General features: G+C 41.8%; 1 protein-coding gene across 1 annotated transcript in view; it reads right to left on the bottom strand.

Moving 5' to 3' along the window:
* AGPAT5 (1-acylglycerol-3-phosphate O-acyltransferase 5) overlaps positions 1-22,516 on the bottom strand; it is a 53,721-nt gene extending 31,205 nt beyond the window's left edge. Inside the window, exons 1-4 of the mRNA XM_059384136.1 lie at positions 22,195-22,516; positions 8,522-8,591; positions 2,981-3,096; positions 709-798 (exon numbers count right to left, since the gene is read on the bottom strand). Coding sequence (XP_059240119.1) covers positions 709-798; positions 2,981-3,096; positions 8,522-8,591; positions 22,195-22,413 — 495 coding nt within the window. The 5' untranslated portion in view covers positions 22,414-22,516. The remainder of the gene's footprint in view (positions 1-708; positions 799-2,980; positions 3,097-8,521; positions 8,592-22,194) is intronic.
* Positions 22,517-23,646: the final 1,130 nt, after the last annotated feature.

Genomic DNA, 23,646 nt, shown 5'->3' with positions numbered 1-23,646 from the left:
GACAAAAGGGGGGAGGAGCTGAGAGAGGACAGGGGGGCGGGGGGGGGCGGGGGGGGTGATAACAAAACAGTAGCCGCAAGCCAAGGCCCTGAGCGCTGCTGACCAAGGCCCTGAGCGCGGGTGACCAAGGCCCTGAGCGCGGGTGACCAAAGTGGCTGCAAGCAGGTGCTCTGCCCTCAGTGGGGCCAGGGGGCAAAGCCACTGGGCAGCAGTTAGCATTCTTCGAAGAGAATACCAAGATGCCTTTTCCAGGGAGCAAGTTTTTATAACCAATATTTACACTGAATGATTCTTCATTTGTAGATATTCATACCTTTTTTAAAATAACTGAATATACACAAGCAGTCCAAATTTACACTGACACACAGAAAAGTTGTTCCTTCTCAAACTACATGTGATGCCGGAGAGCAGCGGTGAGCAGCGGAAGTGCAGGGTCGCGGGTGTGGTCTGGACGTCCAGCCTCAGGCCGCAGACACCCACCGTTCTCGCCGGTCCCCAGCGAAGGACAGAACCCTCAGCAGCCTCCTCCGGGGCCGAAAGCAGCCGCTCACCTACACGGAGACGGCGTGCACTGCCTCAGCAAAGCTCCCAATCATTTACCACCCACAGGACAACACATTTCCAAAACAATTCTTAAGTTCTAATTTAGTTCTTAAACGAAAAACTGGGAATTGATAAGGAAAACAGTAAGAAGGAGCATGATCTTACTGGAGTTCCCGCGTTCATGTACCTCTGCAGCTTGTTTCTCATGTCCTTTTCGTTAAATTTGGCACTTCGCTTTACATAGATCCCTCCGTGCTGCCGCATTTAAAGAAATAAAAAAAAAAAAGGTGGAGGAAAGAATTTACTATTAAAACATCCAATGGCTGGTCATCAAAAAGGTAACTTTACTCCCCAAAAGAATAAAATTACATTTTAGGAATTAAACTGTATTTAATATATTCAAATATGAGCATCTCACAAACGTTTAACTGAAAGCTGTCCTAGGTGTCAACATAACGGACATAAAAACCACATGCTACATGACACTCGAAAAACACATGAACATTCTGTTTTGTGGACAGTTAAAAACGCTTTCATTTTTTAAAATAAAAAGCTTGATCAGTAACATAGTTCTTAGCTCTCAATTTTTCCAGTGACATAATCACTAAAAGTGTCCTTAGAATGTCAATACTCACGGTCTTTAGGGATTTTTAAAACTGTCCCAGCTACAGGTGCTTATGTAGCACGGTTATGAACTCAACTGTGTTCCCCCAAAATTTATATCTTGAGGCCCTAATCCCCCCAGTGTGACGGTATTCAGAGACAGGGTATTTAAGAAGGTAATCAGGTTAAAAAAAAAAAAAAAAAAAAAAGAAGGTAATCAGGTTAAACAAAGTCTTTAAGGGTGGGCTTGAATCCAGAGGACGAGGAGGTTAGGCATCAACAGGCATATGCACAGAGGAGAGACACAGGCAGAAAGCAGCTGACTGTGGGCCAAGAAGAGAGGCCTCGGCAAAAACCAATGCCAGTAACACATTGATCTGGTGCTTCCAGCCTCCAGAGCTGTGGGGAAACAAGTATCTGTTATCTAAGATCCAATCTGTGGTATTTGGTTAGGGCAGTCCTAGCCAACTAACACAGGCACGGTCCTACCAATTAAGAGATCCTTCATGAAACTTCCTACGTGTATGTCACCAAAACTTTGCATCAAGTTCCCATGCTAATTGTCTATGCTAATTTGAACTCATCTGTAAAATAAACCAACTGGCTGAATTTGATTTCGTCTTAACCAAGAATATGAATAAAAGGAAATGCACAGATAGGGACAAGGAGGGCACTGTACAGAGACCCTAAAGAGGAGAGGAAGCAAGGGAGCCCTCCGTCTTGGTGGTGGTTCCTTCCAGATCGAAACTGGCGTGTCTGACTGCAGAGGAAAAACTCCAAGTGCTCTACAGAAGGCATGCCACTGCTAGCCCAAGTAAGAATAGATTCATTCTTTACGCAACCTTTAGAATCAAAAACCACAGCATGCGTATACCACAACGTAAAATTTCCCCAAGCTGTAGCGGACGTGATGCCTACTCTTTACATACTAGTTAGTTCTCGCCATCATTGAATTTGCTTCTTAAAGCCTATTTTAATTCAAAAGCACCTGGGTTCCTGCCAGGTATATGGAAGCCACGGAAGTGAAGGCCAGATGTCTTTCCTTACAGAACTTAAAAACTAGTGGGGAAGTGAAATATGTATACAAGTGCGATACCAAGAGAATCTGGTAAGTGTAATAATAAAGAGAGCCCAAGACAAAAGCAGGGTGGAGGGAACCGCCAGGCTCAGGAAGGGCTCCTAATCGCAATTAAACTGAGCCTTGGAGACAGGAAGGCCTACTGCCTTGAACTAAGCAACAGCCTGAAGGAGGACAGGGAGGGAGAAACCGGTTCAGGCTGGAAAAAGAAAGGCGGGCTGTAGCGAGGCAGGGCACGGTGGAGCGTGACTGCCGCACACGGGAACGGGCACGTGATACGGCGGAGAAACACACACTTGGAGCAGGTCAGTGGCCTGACCACATGTATGCTGCAGAAGCAAATTGAGGGTATTTTGGAAAATATCATTCACTAAATGTTTATTATGCACCTGATACTCATGCTCAACACGCTGTATTACAGCACACTATTTTTTAATATCCTACATATCATAATTCAGTTTTACTATTAATTTCTTAAGGGAATCATCTATCAGATTGTATGCCTTTAAATTTTCCTAGTTGTCTGATTTTTGTATGCTTGTATTTTTCCTATTTAACTACCTGGGTGATCAGACATGCACAAAAATGCACACCATTAAAAATGTCCCAGTAAAATTACTTCTGTTTGGAATAAGTAATTAAACCCATAAAAATAAACAAAACAACCTACACATTTATATTAAGTGCATATTAAATTTCCAAATCTAAAATTCTTATAAGCTACATATATAATGAAGAAAGCATGGAAAAAGTTACCTGAGAAAAATAACACCCATACAATGGAAGCCACTTTAACCCGTCTTTCAGCACGTAGCGGACATGTCCAAGAGCATTCTGCCTGATGGCCAAAATATCCGCAATAATCCAGTCCACTGCAAAGATACAACCCGAATAGTGCGTAAGTCTGGCACTCCTTTCCCAGAAACAGAAAAGGCCTCTTCAGAAGATTATACTAGAAATATACTTTTGGAAATATGAGTAGAATTTTAAAACTATATCAACTGCAGATATTTAAAAATTACAAATTTCATTTTAAAATTTTTTTGTTGGTTTTTCTTTTTGCATTTCTTTCTTTTCTTTTTTTTTTTTTTTTTAAAGATTTTATCTATTTATTTGACAGAGATCACAAGTAGACAGAGAGAGGGAGGAAGCAGGCTCAGGCTCCCTGCTGAGCAGAGAGCCCAACAGCGATGCTGGGCTCCACCCCAGGACCCTGAAATTATGACCTGAGCTGAAGGCAAAGGCTTTAACCCACTGAGCCACCCAGGCAAACTTCTTTTTGCATTTCCGAAGGGCTTTTGATTTCAGAGGCAAAATGCAAAAAGTCACAAACTGCCAAATGAAAGTAGCACGAACAAAAGTAGCATGAACAAAGAATAAAGCGTCTCTAATTCTTAGTCTAAAAAAATAACAAAATTATAAGCAAAAAATGGCTAAGTGAGACTGTCATATATATTGTATATATACTAATACGTTCCACACAACTCAAGGACACTTCATCTTTACTGGTGAATTCCAGGACACAATCCTAGCTTACAACGTCAGAGCAAAGCCTCACAGCTGCACTCGGCAGATACGTCCCTTACAGACCCATGGCACACGTACCCAGGGGGCGAGTAACAGTCATACATGGGTATGTCATCACTAAAGGGTTGCAAAAGCAAAAATAAGAAGCCATGAGCGTGTTAACAACAACGTTTATAGGCAGAGAAGAAAATCCAAACAGAAGGACTAGTCCGTGCCGAAGCAAAGATCCAGAAACCAGGCAACTGTGCATAGAAGGTGGCAAATAGGAGAGAAGGTCCAAAGAGTCTGAGGAAATGAAGCAAATGAAGCAGGAAAATAGTAAAGAGTCTTGAGGACCAGAGACTTGGGTCTGAAAGCAAATGGCTACAAACTATCTCTTTGATAACAATGAAAACTGAACTGGAGTTTGGGATACCAGAGGGAAAATAATAGTAAGAATCTCTGAAAAAAATATAGTCTTACCATCACGTATGTATCCAGGGCCATAAAAGCCAGAACAAAAGGACTGAATTAGAGGGGAAAATGTTAAAATAAGATCTGTGGCAAATAAAAGCCTGGAAATTTAAGCAGTTAACAATAGTTTAAACAAAAACGGACAGTTTTCCACAGGATTACAGCTGTTTGCGATCCTCTAGACGATACATCATATTAGAGAGAATATTCTAAAGAAGAGTTAAACACTAAAAATTATTCTTATGAAAAATCATTTTATCAATTATTGCAAATCTTTTTAAAAAAGATTTATTTATTTATTTATTTATTTATTTATTTATTTGACACAGAGAGAGAGATCACAAGTAGGCAGAGAGGCAGGCAGAGGGAAAGGGGGGGAAGCAGGCTCCCTGCTGAGTAGCGAGCCCAATGTGGGGCTCAATCCCAGGACCTGAGCCGAAGCAGAGGCTTAACCCACTGAGCCACTGCAAATCTCTTTTTAATCTCTATCATTCACAAATTCTTTCTTGATGACTCAAGTTATAATTATACACTTTAATGTATTACAACTCCTTTTAAGTAGAGTGTCACGGAGATATCCTCCTACACCGGGGAACCCTCAAAGCTGTCAGCGGGAGACACCTATATACAGAACAATCAACCATCACTCTACTCTATCGTCTGTGCTGCCTGTGGAGGCCATCTCCCTAAGCCCCTTCCTTCTCATTCAAATCACTTCCACAATACTGATAAGCACAGCTCTTTCTGATTATATCTTGGAAACCAAATGATCTACCTTGTAGCAACCGTACCTAACGTAAATAAACAGTGAGAACTAAATCATCCTGGAACATATTTGGGGTACAAGTCTAAAAACAAGATATGGTATTTTTTCTTGGAACAATTATCTTTTTAAAGTTTGAAGGAATTTTTAATAACACATTTTTATATTGAAACAAGCAGGGCTACACATGGCCTAGAATGCACCTTCCAAAACTTTCAAGATTCAGTGTACAATATGTCATGTTGGTATTAAGTCCCCTGGGCTTATGACCTTAAGCTTGTGTAAATTTTAGTGGAACAGCTTAAGAACAAATTAAGTAATTAAAACACCCAGACTTTGTGCCATCAATTTTTGCTACTCAATTACCTTTACTTTTCCTGTTTATTCTCACCCAGATTTCTGATAGGAGACACGAGACTACAGCTAGGTTGCCAACAGCTGACATGAGAATATGCACCTTTGCAATAACTACTCACACAGCCACAGCAGTGTCATTGTTCCCATGAACAAGGGAGAGACAGCAAGAAAAGTGAGGCTTTTCTCATCTACGTTCTTATGTAACAAGAGGCCCTAAGTCCTAAGGTACTGTGTATGTAACCGAGATGCCAGGCAGGAAGCACTTGCCCAGCAGGGACACAGCCGCCGTCATCGGAGTCACCACCACCACCTCTGCTGCTGAAAGCCTCCCATAAACCAGGCACACTGAGAGACGAGGAGCTAGCCCATGTAAACTGCCTAAAAACCCTGAGCAGTAGACCTTCTCACAGCATACAAATAATGTTAAGAGAAGCTAAGTAATTTGCCCCTGGTCACAGAGCCCACTGCAGTACAGCACATGAACCAGGGTGTGACGGCAAAGCTCACACCTTTTTATGATGATCTACTCACCACTCGTTTTGTTAGTTAAGGCGAGTAACCTTAATGAACCAAGAAAAGGGTTCATTTCATGAGATCAAGGTAGCCGTGGCAAAAGCAGGGATTTAAAAAGGTCAAGAGGAAGGAATAAGAGCCACTATACCCTCGCAGCAGAGAAGTAAGAGACCAAGAAGAGAAAGACAGCAAAGACGATCACGTGAAAACGCCAGAGAAGAGATATTAATTAAAACATCAATGGTTTGGAACATGAGGCCCAGAATAGACTTACATTCTGGCAGGCCTACTAGAGGACAAACAAGAAAATCCAGGTTGAACAGCAGTCCTTGAAATATGCTTCCTGCTACTTACATTTTTAGATACTCATTTGTGGTTCTTAATATATCTCAGAAAGTCTGGATAAAAGGGTACCCAGACCCCACCGGCCAATGACCTATGACCATGGGTAAGCTTCAGGAACCTAAAACTATACACAAATTCATATGTGCCCATTTTTCTGGGCAACATCTATCATATTCTGACTAAAACCTGCAATTCTAAGGTGAGTTAAAAATCACTATCTAGTTTTGTTCCAAAGTTACGGGTTTTTTAAAAGGCATTCAAAAAAGCAGCTTTCTCAAATCCCAAAGGCTACCTGGTATAGGACCTGGTCCCAGAGTCTGAAGCCCTGAGGAGTCAGATAAAGGGACGAGGAAATGGCTCTCCTCGCTGAGAAGTGAGGCTTTTCCAGGCTGGTTGTGGGCTGACTGTGGAGCTCTTGCTTCCCGTATTATCTTCCAGTTCTAAATACGTAAGTCAGAAAGAAAACAAAACTGCTTTCTTCCAAATGTTTTTCCCCGGAGGCCTCACTCTGAAGTAATATGTATAAATGTCGCACGTAGCAAGCACACCAGTGACAGCAGTGGTTCTCCTTTTATTGCTAGTGTTACTGCCGCCACCTCCAACGTGGAGAGTACTTACTCCGCACGGTCAGCCTAGGTCTGCAGCTCTCTTAATACGGCTACTTCCACACTGAAACCCAGCAAAAAAAGTTGGCAGAGAGCCTGAACAAGGAATTTTAAGAGAGATCCTCTTTAAACACATACCAAAACTCCAATAAAATGAACCAATGGGTCAATATAAAGCAAATCTGGGTTGTCCTGAGTCACTCCCTGCCCTGGCCTTATAAATCCTTCATATCTGGATCTCGGAAGCCTGGTAGAAACGTGCCATTGGCAACAAGACTGCAGCAGCAGGACTCGTTAGTAGTAAAGACCCAGCGTGTCTGCAGAAACGGAATACAGGAAGAGTAAGGCCGCTCTGTAGGCCAGCGCTGCAAGCGGGCCCTGACCCAATCAGGCTGCGTGCTCTGCCAAAGTCAAGTGTCATTATATTGTCCAAGCCAGTCACATTCATAAAGTCAGGGAGAATAACAGATACTCAAAATTCCTATCAACCCTTCATAGAATCAACTCTTGCCCCATAAAACTGAATGTAATCATTAATAAGCTTAACTGAGAAAAATACATTTCAACTTTTTACTTTCTTTACCTTATCCATAGTATAGGCAGTAATAAAAGCAACAAAACCATAAAGAGACACAAGTGACAGGAGGAAGATAAAGAACAGCCATAGGCTTAAGTGACATTTCCATTATCCTATAATCCATTCAGGTTGTTGTTTTTTTTTTTTCTTTTTTTTTTTTAAAGGAGAGAGAGAAGCAATCTCCCTGCCAAGCAGAGAGCCCAATGTGGGGCTCGATTCCAGGACCCTGGAATCATGACCTGAGCCGAAGGCGGAAACTTAACCGACTGAGCCACCAGGTGCCCCATTCAGGTTGTTTTTAGCTTTGAACTTCTGGGTACTATATTTCTTAAAGTAATAAAAATGGAATTTAGGAAGTGTGCATCAAAAGCAGTTATAGGCTTAAAAAAAAAAGTGAGATGGGATTTTCTTTGGACTGAATTTTTCGTATGACTAAAAAGTACCTTAACCAATGTCAATTTCTTGGGCTTTGATACTGTATGTACAACAGCTATATAACATGTCATCATGGGGAAAAAACTGACTAACAGGTCATGGGACTCCATATACTGCTTTTGCAAATTCCTAAGAATCTACAACTATTTCAAAACAAAAAGTTTTTTGAAAAGGTACTTTAAAGTATATACTGCACTATAATTGAAGACCAGACTCTTCTGAGTCTTCTGACAAAACAGCAACCTGTAATTAAACCAAAACATTTGATGAGGCAAAAGGAACTGCAGACATTAGAAATTAGTACTGTCTTTAGGGAAGTGGTAGTCACTTACTAGCAGAACCTTTCTGCTTACCAATCAAAAATGTAAAATGTGTATACACTTAGACCCAATTTTACTTCCAGAAACAGAACTTACAAAAGGAAGAATGCATAATTTTTTCAAAGAACTATTCAAAGAAACAAAATAAATGAAAGAAAATGGCTCATTTATACCCATCAGAGGGAAGAAGGCAAATTTGGGAAAATTCATAGTTTTCCTATGACCAACTTTCCAAAAAAGTAAAATCACAAGAATACAAGGTCACAATATAATATCTGCATTGAAAATTGATGCTTTAACAATAACCAAAAAATTTTTTCATGTAAATAAATAAATATATTACTTTGAATACCCATCTACTTTTTGTAGAAGACCTAAATTTCATGGAAATGAAATACAAACCTGTGCTTTGATGATTTGCTAAATATATTATATTTTCTTTATTTTTTGGCAAATCTCCATATAGCAATATCTAAAAGATAAAACAAAAAGAAACATTAATATTTCAAAACATGCACCAAATATGTAACAAACAAAATAGGACTGGCAAAAAATTGAAAATGTCATGACTATTTCCATCCATGATTAACAAAAATTAGACTTCTCTTAGAAGCAGCAGACCATAAATGACACATTGATAAAGTAGTTAAGTGCAGGGCAGGTAAATGATTTTAAAGTGAAACACAGTAATCAACAGCCCCATGAGAAAAAGACAACAAGCATTTATTTACTGACTGCTCACAATATCTGAAGCTTTTTCTGGAAGATACATCTTCCTTCAAAAAGCCTATAGTGGGAGAGACAGCCATGTAATACAGTAACTGCAGTAAGACATAACACTTACATTATGAAAATAGGACACATTTTATATTCAAGAACTGTCGACCATAGAACAGAAGCAGCATCCATTAGGTGTGGTTTCAGCAGATGAGATGAAGGAAGTTCATGAAAATGTGGACAAAGAAATGGAGTGGTAGCGTCCTAGGCCTGTGGACTCCGCGCCCCGCCCCCCACTGCAATTTCACAGTGAAACCACGGCTGCATGCAGACTTGGTCAGGAGGAGCAAGGAGACCCCTGGGAAATCTGGACCAGAATGGGAAAAGTCTTTTGAATATCAAATTGAAGATGATTTTGTAAGTAACAGGGAAACATGGCTCATGATTAGGACTCTCTGTATCTCTGTAAAGAACAGAGAAACGTCACTGGGGTGCCTGGCTGGCTCAGCAGGTGGTGTGTGACTTGATCTCAGGGTCATGGGTTCCAGCCCCATGCTGGGCGTAGAGCTTAAAAAATAAATAAAATCAGAAAGAAAGAAAGACAGACGGACAAAGTTCAGGATACAGGTGACTTCCAGGACTGGGCCGGGGGAGGGAGGTGACATGGTAGTGGCACATGGCGGTTTCAGCTCTAACAGTCACGTTTTATTCCTTAAACTACATGGTGGGTACACAGGTGTTCATTATGAGTCTGTATGTAGTTCGGTATGTCTTAAATACTTCACACAAATTATATAAAGAAATTAAAAGTATATTTTTATAGACTTTAAAGGAAAGGACTGCTAATAGTGGTATTTTATTTTTTTTAAGTCAGGGCATTTTTACTTATCTTGTCATCATGGCTTATGCAAGATTATAAATTAACTAAGGGTTTTTAGGTCTATGTCGTTAGATGTCCACACAGATCTCTTGGCCACAACACTCTTCGTTAACATCTTCACACAAGAAGAAAGAAAATGACATTAACTCAGCATCTCTGTAGAAAAGTGGAACTAGAGGACTTAACACTGCGGAGGTCAGGGACTCAGACTCAAGTTTCTATTCTTTCCCAGAAAACTATACCTTGCTACACACGTGCAGTAGGTGTTTAGATATTTGCTCGATTTTTTTTTTTATTAATAAAGCCTATCAGTGCCCAAAGACCAAACAAAATCTTAAACCAGCGGTTTTGATCTCTGCAGGGTTAAAAGGGGAGCTCTTGCTCGTGAACGATCCCCATTCTCTTGCCAATACGTCCTGCTTCGAGAGAGCACTGGGTATGACGCACTGCGCTGACAATACTGCAGCCATGCGACCTTCTATTTTTTGGCTTAAGGTCCCTGGATGGGAGATTGACATTTAAGGGTTTCAGTTTAGTTGATTCAACCTGATTGCCACTCCTTGGAGACCTGCTGCCCCCAAGCTGAAGCCAGCACCTGAACCATCCAACAAAAGGGTCTCCCTTTCCTTTCTTACTCTGAGCTTGAATAACAGACTGTCAGACTGAAGTCTTTGAAGGTAGATTAAAAGGCTTTTTTTAAGTTTGATTGTGGTATTTCTGGCATGTTCTGACTCTGTTTGGGGCCGGCAGCACGGGTTGTGAAAAAAAATCACCCAAGGCAAAGCATAGGAGACAGAAGTTGATTGAATACACTGCGAGAACAGGAGCAGGCAGGCTGGCCAAGGAGAGACTGTCTATCCAGGCAGAGGTGAGGGGCTGTAGTAATAGGTGCAGGAACATATGGAATTCTTCCTTTTTTGGTAACTGTGCCTGGTTGTAAGCAGCCCTTTGGTAGGTGAGGGCCTATAGCCATTTCCAGGTGGGCCGCTTAATGAGCCTGTTTGCATCCAGCTCAGTGGTCCCTGTGGGCTCTTTTCCCTTGCTCACATTTCCACTGTTGAAGCCTGCTGCCTCAAAGTGGCCTCAACGGTATCTACAGAAAATCAGTAGTGAATTTAATTGGGCAACACAGATGGCAAAAACATAGTTCTACTGCTAGATCACTCTGAAGGAAAAAAAAACCCAATTCATAGCTACTGAAGGGAAAATATATACATGCATCCTTCCAAACTTTTTAAAAACTATTCTTCAATATGCACAGTATCTCACTGAAATAAAAGACATTTCCAAATAAAATGCACGAAGATAGGGAAAAAAAGAGGGTAAGGCCCCTCACAAAACATAATTTAGTTATCTTAAAGTAAATATGTGGACTGATTGCCTATTTAAATTTTTTTCATTTGCCACTATAAATTGGTTGGGATTCATCAGAAGTGAGAAAAGAGGAGCCCTTCATAATTAAAACCTGAAAAAATCTAAAAGCAAAGTAAATGAAATTATGAACTATAAATCTTATTGTAATAGTTGAAAATCTTTATTAAGTATTCTGAATAATGTTGACAAATGAAAAAGGTTTCAAAGAAAAAGCACTTCATTCTAATTTAAAATTGTCAAATTTCTTTCATTCATTTAAGTGGAAGGTTTGTTTTTAAATTTACTAACAAGGAGGAAAACAAAAAATTTTTACTCTTTAAGAATGCAGATTCTCAAAATACTTAACAGCTATCACTACGTTATTCACAAATACATGGTTAATTAGATAGCCGTAGTTTCTAAATTAGAGTTCTAAGAACTTACAAAATCCCTATACATATTAACATATTAATTATTAAATGATTATACAGGGACCAAGAGCAGGCTGCCCCTAGACAGTCCACTCTGGCATAAAGATTAAGTAAAAAGTAATCAAAACCCAGCAGATGCAGGAAAAGCTATCTGCCTGGCTCTCAAAGGCCTACATTTGTGTTGAAAAGGAGAGCCTGTTCCAGGAATGGAGCTCTAACCAGACTCCCCTTTACCTAAGAAACTTAACTACATCATCCGGCACCTCCTTCCACCTTCCTGCTAACAGCCTTCTCCTTGTATCCTAACCCCCTCCCCTTAGCTCAGGTACGCTTCCCATTGACTATCTTTGGAATCTCATGTGGGTGTGGAGTCCCCATACACACACCATTAAATTTGGTTATCTCCCATTAATCTGTCTCATGGCAATCGGATTCTAGTCCTGCTAGAAGGACCACTGGGCAGGAGACGGTCTTCTTCCCTGACCTTTATATGATGACCTATAAGCCTACCAGCGCTGTCTCAGTGTAATCATCTGAAATCCACTCCTCAGCACGCACTCACCTCTTCTCTGAAGCGTTCCCGCCTTCTAACCCAGAGCCCGGGATTAATCTCACACACACACACACACACACACACACACACACTCCCATTTTGCCCTGGAACAAACCCATTCACACTCCTATGGGAGCATCAACCACATGTTGTGCGGATTTATCTGCAAGTCACGTGTGGGGGGCTCATAAGCTCTTCCGTGGCACGGTCTTCATTTTTCTACCCCCGGAGCCTGGCACTCAGATGGCTTTCAGCACAAGTTTACTAAATTATTAACTTGCACTTTTACTTTTCACAAGTAAATAAGGCTAGATCTCATTTTCAGCACTAAAAGGTTTTGGAATAAATGTAAGTAAAACACTTTAAATGCACCAATGACTTTTTAAGGCGTTCTGTGAATCTTCTAGTACATATATTTTTAATCACATTAGTCAGGTCTTCTGCAGATAATTTGTTCCTTCAAAACAAGGCACATGAAAAACATGGCTTTTTTTCTTCTTCCTAATTCTTTAATTTTAGGTTCATCATAATTGTTTAATTTTAGGTTATCCATTTTTTAAAAGCTCATCTAAAGTCTCTACAGAGGGCTGCCTGGGTGGCTCAGTCAGTTTAGGTGTCTGCCTTCGGCTCAGGTCTTGATCCCAGGGTCCTGAGATCAAGCCCCACGGCGTAGAGAGCCTGCTCCCCCTGCTTATGTGCGTGCGCTCTCTCTCTCAGTCAAATAAATAAATAAAATCTTGTGGGAAAAAAAAGAAAGTCCCTATAGAAAAAAGAACAATTTTTCCTTTTCATTTTATTAATTCAGAAGGGGACAATAAAAATGCTCTTTGAATAAATTATCTTCATTGCAACTGATCCTCTAGTTACTATTATTAGTCAAACAAACTTGTTTGACCTGCACAAACCGGCTCTAAGAAGGTGGCCTGGATGTAGAGGCAGACTTCTTTCACCTCATGTTGACTGTATCTTTATATTATTTTTAATTTTCTCCCATGATATGTAAACAACCTAAAAACTCTTTATATCCTGAAAAAAGGGAGTAAAATGGAATCTATAGTGACCATGTGTTTAAAACAGCAGAGTATCTAATAATCCCACCAGGACATAAGTGGACAGCAATTTTTTTTGGGGGGGGGGGGACAGATTCTTTATCTCAATGATATCCATTTTCTTTCAGTATGCAAAATGAAATATTTTTTAAAAAAACTTTTCACTGCCCTTAGATCTAGACTCTGTTCAGGGTGACCAGAATATGCTACCCCAAAATATGTCACATGACATAAGCATATTTGAGGTGAAGACAAGTGAGAAGCAGCAAACACAGGAAGACCTCTCTGCACCCCCCCTTCTGCCTGAGTCCTATGCTTCCCTTTGTAAGGGTGATGTTAATACCCATTCCTAAAGGTGTTCCCTTCTAGAATGCCAGAAAAAAACAGAGATAGCACATGATAAGTCTGCATGGCAAACGTTACTAAACCGCTCTTATCTCTCACCCATTCCCTAGTGACCTGCCCACAATTTACCAGCCCTAATGGCCAAAAGCCCTTTCTCTGTCATGTTGAGTTACTGCCCTTGTTAAAATGACATATAAACCCCTCAAGCTGAGTCTATTCACTTCTTTTCATTTTCACTTATTTTCTGTGAGGCACCAACATGTAAAAATATTAACATCAGTAAAATAATGTGTCTTTTCTGCTGTTAATCTGACTTTTGCCAGTTCAATTTGCAGATCTCAGCTAAGAAACTAATATTAACATCAGTAAAATATGTGTCTTTTCTGCTGTTAATTTGACTTTTGCCAGTTCAATTTGCAGATCTCAGCTACCAACCTAAGAGTAGAGGAAAAGTTTTTCTTCCTCCCCTGCAACATAATAGTTCACCTAGAACACAGGTTAAAGTATTTAAGACTTGGATTTGAATCCTAGTCCATCACCTTACTAACTGTGTGAAATTGAGCAAGTCCCTTACCTCTACACATCTATTTCTTTACATGTAAAATGAATGTCCTAATGGCAACTACTCCTAATTAATGAGACCAGGTAAGCTACTTCATACAATGCCTTGAACATAGTAACCATCTCCCCAAAACTTAGCTGTTGTTATTATTATTGTCCAATAAATTGAAATTTTTTACTCACAAGTATGCTATGTGATTAATGGATAAGAGGGGAAAAAAAGTCTGTAATACATAAAAATGCAACTATAAATTGTTTTAATATGATTACATATATAATTTATACTCTATGATATTTATAATCATTTGAAATGAATTTTTAAATGCATTTTTATGCCAATGAAATATATCACAAGTTAACCAGCATAAGGTATCTACTGTAACACATACAAACATGATGGTCTTTTTCTGCCCAATCTCAAACACTTCACTGAATAGGAAAATTACAATGCCCTCTGATTAAAGTAGAAACGTAGTCATTTGTCGAATAAGCAGTATGCTATAAGGACCATGCAACATTTAAAAGGAACCTTACAAAACACAAGGCTTTCTTACACATTCTTCATGTGTGTCCCTTGGCACAGTCCTTACCCTACAGGGTGTTTCGCTAAGCACCTATGACGTGCAAGTCACTGAGGGCAGCTCCGCACGCTGCCTCATTCAGTCTTCCAGACGGCATGACTAAGTATTCACTGAAGGAGCAGAATATGGAGCTGGGAAGCTGATGAACTCAAGCTGACACATACTCTGTCAGAGAGCTAGGAATTACGCCCAGGTTTCTCCCACCAAGATCCAAAACTCCTTCGAACGTTACAAAAGTATTCTTTGCCCAAATTCCAAATACGAACTTTGAATGAGGAAACTTCCCATTTATTAGAAGCTTATGTGATTTTTTTTTCAGTCTGAACACTAAGGAGATAAGAAACTCACAAAAAAATTAAATTATTTTTTAAATTATTTTAAATCATTTAATTATTTAATTAATAATGATAATTATTAAATATTAATATTAAATATTAAATATATTTAATAAATATTATAAATTTTAATATATTAAATTATTAAATATTGAATATTATTAAATATTATTATTTAATTAATAATAATAATATTTAATTATTTTGATTTTTAATTATTCCAAAATTATTTTGGACACAAAAAATATTTCTCCAGAAAGGCAAACGAAGACAGGGAACAAAGCAATACACGGGACACGAAGAGCAGTGGCCTTTCGCTGGCTCGCTCCACGGGCCCTGCAGTCCCCGGGTCCTCCACTGAGCCGCACAAGCTCCCTGCAGTGTGACAAGTGCTGGGATTCAGCTGCAGAGCTCTTGTTTTCCCATGACTCTTGATTCCTTTCTTTTGTAACTTACCTCATACATGCTTTTATAAAACTGACTTCTTCCTACACTGCTAAACTGTGTGTTGAGAGTACAGATTATTTTCTCATTCTAAACCACGAGTGCCCAGGTAGAGAGCCTGGATGGCTCAGTCGGTTAAGCATCTGCCTTGGGCTTGGTTCATGATCTTGGGGTCCTGGGATCAAGCCCCAAGTCGGGCTCCCTGCTCAGCCCAGAGTCTGCTTCTCCTCCTGCTGCTATCTGCCCCCTGCTCATGCTCTTTTTCAAATAAAATTGTTTTAAAAAATTAAATTAAGTTTAAAAATAAAAGAAAACATGAATGCCTAGAATATGATTAGCATTTTAGGTAATGCTCCAGGTATCACTCCTGATTTCTTCTTCCTCCTGAATTCCACCTGAAGACCGGGCAGAATCAAGCTGTCTTCCAAATACCACTTTCACTTCCAGAAGCATACAGTCCTCTAAAATACTTGGTTATTTGGGATCTCCAGTGCTAGTTCCCATACAGAAAGAGGAAACAAAATAAGCCTTAAAGAACTGCATAGGTTCAAAAGTAGCAAAAATTACAGGTTTTTATGGACAAGCAAACAAAGGTTTCTCTATTTTGCTGGCTGTTGCAGAACTGCCTCCTTTATAAGGTCTCTGACCTTATTCTTTCACAGTCTTACTTCTAAGTGTGCGGTTCACGTTTCTTTCCCTTTTATCTATTTAAGTAAAAAATACAATTAGACTCACTAGACCTGTAGTCCCTATCAAATCAAAACCTGTCAACTAGTAAGCTCATTCAAGAACCCACTCCCGTTAAAAGTGAGATTCATCTACATTTCCACAAAAACTCAGACCAGTATTCCCTGTACTCTGCCCTTTTGTTAAAAGGGAAAAATTAAGATATTGTCCCCTTTAATGCCATCTCCACAAGTTTACAAACTTGTAGAAGGGATAATACAAACATTAGAAGACGCTAATGTTATGTTACTATTTCATATGTTAATTCATGTGTGATGCTGACACCGAGAGTGGGTGAGGGAAAGCTGAGGCTTCAGCTAGAAGAAAGTATACACAGGAGTCCACAGGCACATGCTTGAAAAGACACTGGTGATTTGGAGAGGCTGGGGAAGAAGCAGCAGTTGGGCTACAGTGAAACCAATAAACAGAAAAACTGGCCAGGGCAAAATTTAGACAGCTTTGAAGGCCACACTTAGTTGTCTTCATTTTCATTCAGGTGTCCGGTGATGGCCTCTTTCCTAAACACACCATGATACTTTCTCCCATTTGAAGTAAAGATTCAAAGCAACTCAGAATAATTGATAGAGCTTTCTTGAAGAATCCAGGTGAAGTTATGTTATCTTTCTATCACAAAGCTAACAAACACTCCGATTTCAGTATTATCCTCTACTGGAATTGTTCGTCCGTATTTTTCCTAGCACGAATACACTGAGAGCAGGAATCTCATTTCAACCAATATAATCACACCATCAAGCAAAGCATCTTCGGAAAATGGATCCTGAAGCCAGAGAGCCTTGTACTGAATCCTGCCTTAACTCCTACAGAGGTGAACTACGGGTGCCTCCGTTCTCATCGGTAAAATGGGAAGTTCGGTGCCTATCTTGTGACAGGGACACGACTGACATGCTAGACACGACTGACACAGTCAGCCCCAAGTTTGTTACAGACCCCTCCCTCTCCTTTCTCTTCCACAGCCAGTCACAAAGCCCTATCAGCTACTTCGAAAATAGATCCGGGAGGGAGGGGAGTCTTTACATTCTCTCCATGTCCATTCTGTCCACAACTCTGACCACCATCCCTCGCCTGGCTTACTACTAATGCTCCGATTGGCCCTTTTTCAGAGCTCAATACAAATGTCGTTGGTTTGGGCACACTTCCTCAACCACTAGCCTAACAATCTCACAGAGCACAGTATATTTTAGTTTTCTTGTCATCATTTGTCTCTCACTAGAAGGTGAGCTCCAGAAGGGCAGGGATCTTGCCCCCAGTGCTCCTCACTGTGTCCCGCAGCATCCAGCTAAGGATCTGGAACAAGGTACCCACTCCGACACTGCACGAATGAAGGAATGAAGAGTAGTTTTGGGGGCTTCCTTAGAACTTACTACTTAGTTTTGGGTTACCTTATCAACCTGTGGTTGAGAAACCATAATAAAACAAGAAAATATTAAAGGAAAAATCTATTTTTTTCTCTTTTTTTTCAGATTTTATTTATTTGACAGAGAGAAGCACAGCGAGAGAGGGGACACAAGCACGGAGAGTGTGAGAGGGAGAAGCAAGCTTCCTGCTGAGCAGGGAGCCTGATACGATGCAGATGCCGGGCTCAATCCCAGGACCCTGGGATCATGCCCCGAGCCGCAGGCAGCAGCAGGCAGACGCTTAACGACTGAGCCATCCAGGCGTCCCAGGAAAAATCAATTTCTAGTCCATTTAGGAAGAGTCAGCTGTCAGTTCATTCGGCTCGACAAATTCAGACAAATTCACGAAGAGGGAAAGTAAATTATGCCTATAGATTCATATTTTCCTATCCTCATCATAAGAGTATAGAGGTGTCCCCACAGGTTACAGACATATTGGGTGCGACTATAAAACCCTCCTGAGAAGTTAATTAATTGGAGAAGTCTTCCCACAATTTACGTTTATTTAAAAACTCTTAGAAGGAATCTAAAGTTACACACCAAACGGTTGCATACCTGGGAAAGGTATGTGTAGGCAGAGGGAACTTTAACTTTCTCAAAATATTTTGGCAGTGCATGAATGTTTTATTGCATCTGTGATTTAAAATAGAAAAATAAGACATTAAAAGGAATCTTAGACCAATGCAACCAAAACAAAAAGCTTGCTTGCTCAATCAGGGATTTTTATTTATAACAAAGTACAACAATTTTTATTTATAGGAAAGTTCTAATTACAGTTCTCTAAGATTTTTTTTTAAAGATTTTATTTATTTGACAGATAGAAATCACAAGTAGGCAGAGAGAGAGGAGGAAGCAGGCTCCCCGCTGAGCAGAGAGCTCGATGCGGGGCTCGATCCCAGGACCCTGAGATCATGACCTGAGCTGAAGGCAGAGGCTTTAACCCACTGAGCCACCCAGGCGCCCCTCTAAGATTTTCTTATAAGTCTATTCCCTATCCAGACTCAAAATGTGTTAGACTGGAATCCTATTTGATTTGGGAAATATTTAATTTCCCCTATGAAAGGCTGGAGTCATTCTTAAACACACAGAGGCAGAAGCACAACAGAATCTGCCAGGCTCTGTCAGGCCCCAGCTAAACTGAAGGAAGTCCTCTCATGTCTTTTAAGGCCTTCACATGGATGATAAATAAGCAGAGGAAAATGAAATTGAGGATACAAAGTATTCATATTCTCTTTAGGACTACTGATACTCAAGATGACTCTGGGCAACGTTTCAGCAGACATGCAGACAGAATCCAGATGTGGTAAAAAGGAGGTGGCTTGCAAGGTCCCTTTTCCCATTTTTAAATAAACATGTTTCATTCAAATAGTTTAGCTGCCTTTAGCTATAAGACACAAATTTAACTAAAAGTCTAGAACTGTGTTTGATGAGACAGTGCTACAAAAAGAACCAGTTATAAATGGTCTCCAGATACGAATGCCTTGGTTGTTCCGGAAGAACTTGAAACAATGTTTCAATTAAAAATATGAATTAGAGAAGTTAAGAGTATTCTAACTGAATACATTTTTAAAAAATCGAAATTTTAGGCTTAAATTCTGTCATCTTGTTTCCAGTGTTTTCTGGACTACTTTATATTTGAAGTAGGTCAGTTGAAAAATTAAATTCATCTTATCTCAAAGTCCGCATTTTGTTGTTCTATCATGTTAGCATTTGAGGAACAGCAAATCAGAAGATAGGGCCTGTAATGTAAAATACATTTTAAAGTAAATTCCAAATGTTAGAAAAGGATTTAAGCAGAAAAAAAATCTGACTAAAATACTTATTAGATGTTAATGAGGAGGCATGTATTATATCACTAGATATTTTTGTTCTGCAAATATCATGATCAGTTTTTAGTTCATCCCATCGGAAGGAGGGAAAAAAGCAGAACTTTTTTTATTTTTTTTTTTAATAATGAGAAAGGAATTCTGACATTTAGGAAAAAAATACATTAACTTTTAACAGCTTCCAAAGCAATTACTTCCATCCAGTTCTTTTTTAAAACTTACAATTAAAAAGCATTAAAAATTCCATTTAAAATTATTCTAATTTATGCTCAACATCACTCATCAACAGGCAAATGCAAATCAAAATCATCAGTTATCACCTTACACCTGACAGAATGGTTAGTATCAGAAAGACATTTAGCAAGGATGTGGAGAAAAGGGAACCCTCGTGCACTGCTGGTGGAAACGTTAATTGGTGAAGCAACGGTGGAGGTTCCTCAAAAAATTAAAAATAGAAATACTACCTGACCCAGTAACTCCACTATTGGGTATTTACTCAAAGAAAACAAAAACACTCATCAAAAAGATATACATATACCCCTATGTTTATTGCAGCATTGTTCCCAATAGCTGAGATACAGAAGAAACCTATGTGTCCACTGATAAATGAAGATGTGCTACACACACACACACACATATACACACAGAGGAATATCACTGAGACAGAAAAAGGAATGATCTTGGCATTGGGGACAACATGGCTGGACCCAGAGGATATTATGCTAAGCGAAATAAGTCAGACAAATACCATTCGGTTTCACTTCATGTGTTATCTAAAAAACGAAACAAACAAAAAAGAAACAAACCCATAAACACAGAGATCAGACTGGTGGTTGCCTGATGAGAGGGGGTGGAAAAAATTCCAATTTAAATATACTTCTACAATTTATATAATTTAATAGCGAACTTCCTTTCATCCCAAAACTCAAAATTACTAACACTTCTTCAGAAATGAATCAACATTCTTATATTCAGAACAGAGATGAGAATCATCTCTGTTCTTTGCAAACTAGAGGTGAAAAACAATTCAAGGGGGGGAAAAAAAAGTCCCCTAGCAAAAGAAGAAAAACTAAAATGTTAATCAAATCTTTACAATGACACTCACTGATGAAAACTAGTAAGTAATACTATAAATTAGATGATAGAATGTCCTTATAAATACATTTCCTTTCCTTTATTATCCTGGATATTGTCATTCATGCATCTATAAAAGGATATCTAATGGCCCTTGAGTACAATTCAAAGTTTTATTTAATGTGTGTTCCTTAAAGTTTGTTAGGAATTCTAGAACTGACTGCCCATTGAGGATCAGTGGATTCAATTTTTTAAAAAAACCAAGTGCTGAGAACTCAAAAATTAAACTGGAGGTCTACACTGAACAGGGTATAAGACATACAATTTAGAAACACTGGAATTTTATAATTTTTAAAATAAGAAACTTGCTAAACACACTGGTATATTATCCATTATATTGCATGGAACATGCTATATTCTTTGAACAAAAATGAAATAACCCACTACAGGCAGTATTCTTTTTCTAAAAGGTAACTGACTTTGTCCTATGTTCTGGCTGTCCCCTAGCCCAGGTCAGCTATCATCTGATTAAAATTAACTATTTAATTATGACAAAACCATACATTTAGTCAAATACGGTGAAGAGCAAAGGGAGGCAAATGATTGGTCTGAATTTGTGAAAATTGTAAATGAAGACCATTTTTTTAAAAGCCAATTAACAGGAAACCATGATCTGAAAGAGCGTTCTTTCTTTTCTAGGAAGCACTTACAGATACTGGTTTAAATGTAGGCCCTGGCTTCTCCTACTTCCCTTCCCCCAAACAACCTCCAACTGGGGCAAACTCAGAGTCATCAGGGATCCACAGCAGTGCAACTGCAAACTGAAAATAGTAGCTGGTTGACAACAGGGTGAAAACAGCTGCTTGAGGGAAAAAAAAAGACAAAAAGACAAAACCAATGCCATCCTATTCCCTTCAACCCAACCCCGACTAAGAAAAGGGGAGGAAAAAAAGCACTAATTGGATATAAGGAATATCCAAGAATCAAGCTCTTTTATTCAAATTGGGAAATACAGGGAAAATCTGCAAACGTTATTTCTGTACAAGAGAATTCAAATAACTAAAATTAAGGGAACCTTCTACATTTTTTTATACAAATTTAATCCACAGATCCAGTCTCCACAGAAAAAGTAACAGAAAGTCATCAGACAAAACATCAGTCACACATTTGAGCCCAGTTTAAGTTGGCAGGAATTTTTATCTACCGTAAGGCGTCTACGGTAACAAACGTATTAATTTCCTCGTCCAGCTTTCACTTCTACTGGGGAAGAATGCAAAACAGAGTTGTAATTATTGCCCAAAAAGCAGCATTCATCGGTTTCAAGAGAAGGTCTCCGATTTTCAACAGCGCCCTTTTGACTTGAAACCTTATCAATCTTCTTAGACCAAACGCCGAAAAACTTGACAACTGCTTGCCCTACTTAAGTGCTCCTCTGCACCCACTTAGCTAAGCACCGAGACAGACAGTCAAAGATGGGGAGAAGGGGGCGGCTGATCGCACTTGTGGCCTCCGAACCACAGAGCCACAGCTCCCTGGAGACCTGGGGGTACCTGCAAGGAAGCACCAGACCAAACCCTACCTAAGAACGTGAGCCCTCCCGCGGCGGTGGGAGGATGGGGCGAGGGCACGTGCTCTCGGGGCCCGATCTGCCAGGCAGAGCGGCACGATCCCGAAGTACCCCGGGTGGGGGGCGGGGCGCGGGCTGGAAGGTTCCCGGCGCGGACGCGGGTGGAGCGCGGGGCGCCGGGCGCGGCGGACGCGCGGAGGGCGGGCCGCGCCCCTCACCTGCACGCCGGTGTAGTTCTCGAAGAAGAAGAGCACCATGCTCTGATAGAGGCAGTAGAGCCGGTCGTCCACCGCCTGGTAGCAGCGGGCGGGCAGGAAGGCGGACAGCAGCCGCCAGGCCCCCCAGGCCAGCACGTAGGTGGGGGCCGTGCCCAGGAGCACGGCGGCCGGCAGCACGCAGCGCATCGAGTACATGTGGAGCACCAGGGACAGCAGCATCTTGCCGGCGCCGCTCGCGGAATGCTCCGGGGCCGCCCCGCGCCCGGGACGCCTCCCGGCCGCCCCGCTGCCCTCAGCCGGCGGCCAATCACCGGGCCGGGCCGCGCCGCGCCGCCGCCCCCTCACCTCTCCGGGCCGCCGGCCGCGCCTGAGACGCCCAGCCCGCGCCCGCTCCGGCCGCCGCCCCCAGCCGCATGGGCCGCGCCGCCGCCTGACGCTGGGCGGGCCGACGGGTGCGGGGCCGGGCGCGCTGCTCGCGGCCGCGGGGCAAGGGGACGCCGCGGGCCTCCGAGGCTCCGGAGCTCAAAAGCGTTTACACCCCATGACCCTCGCCCGTCACCCAGCGCCCCTGTCGGGGGCGGGGCTCCGCGGCAACAACGCGCCGTCTGATTGGCCTCCGGTTGCCATAGTCCCCCGTAGGGGGCGGGATTCCGTGAAATTAACACATCCTCTGATTGGTCGAATGCGGGGAGAGCCTGGGCCTGTCCGCTACGCATGCTCCGAAGTTTGGTCTCGCTGCAGACGCGGGAAGCAAGGTGGCGACTGCCAGCCCGGTGGGTGCAGGTGGGTGCGGGCGGGAGGAGGGGGCCCGGCCTGGCGGGAGGGCAGCCCCGCGTTCCGCCCGCACGCTCTGTGGGCCCCGGTCCCGGAATGCGCCCTCATGCCGAGGTGTCCGCCAGCACGGCGGGTCTGCGGAGCGCGGTCTTCAGTCGGGAGCACCGGTGCGAGCGGCGGATACGTCCCGGCTCGGTCCGGGCGGACCCACGGCGGCCCGGGGAGGGACGGGGCTGCGATAAGCGCTATCAGGGCTCCGCCCGGCTTATCTGCCCAGCGCGAGGCTGGGCGAGATGCTCCTCCCTCTCTAGGGGGCTCCCGCTCGGCCCCTTTCTCCCCCGCGGGCGCGCAGGACTCCCCGCGTCCGGCCGCTGGCGAGGCTCGGGGTCGCCCGCTCGTCCCCACCGCAGTAACGGTGGCGGCTGCCTGTTGGCGCTCGGCTGCACCGCCTTCTCGCCAGGTGCTTCAGACCTTTGGGATTCACTCCTGCTTCACTTCCCCGGCGCCTGGGGCTCTCTTCCCATTGTGTTTGAATACGGAGCCTCGTGTGGGGGTCGTAATAAAAGCCCCTGGACTGCACATACAGGATATTTAAAGTGCGGACACACTTTTGTGACCGAAACAAAATTCTCGGAAGGCGGGGCCGTTGTTTTGTGGGTGTGAAGACGGATCCAGTGA

This window comes from Mustela nigripes, chromosome 18, assembly GCF_022355385.1.
Source record: "Mustela nigripes isolate SB6536 chromosome 18, MUSNIG.SB6536, whole genome shotgun sequence".
NCBI classification, from domain to species: Eukaryota; Metazoa; Chordata; class Mammalia; order Carnivora; family Mustelidae; genus Mustela; species Mustela nigripes.
This window is presented reverse-complemented; position numbering and strand designations above follow the sequence as displayed.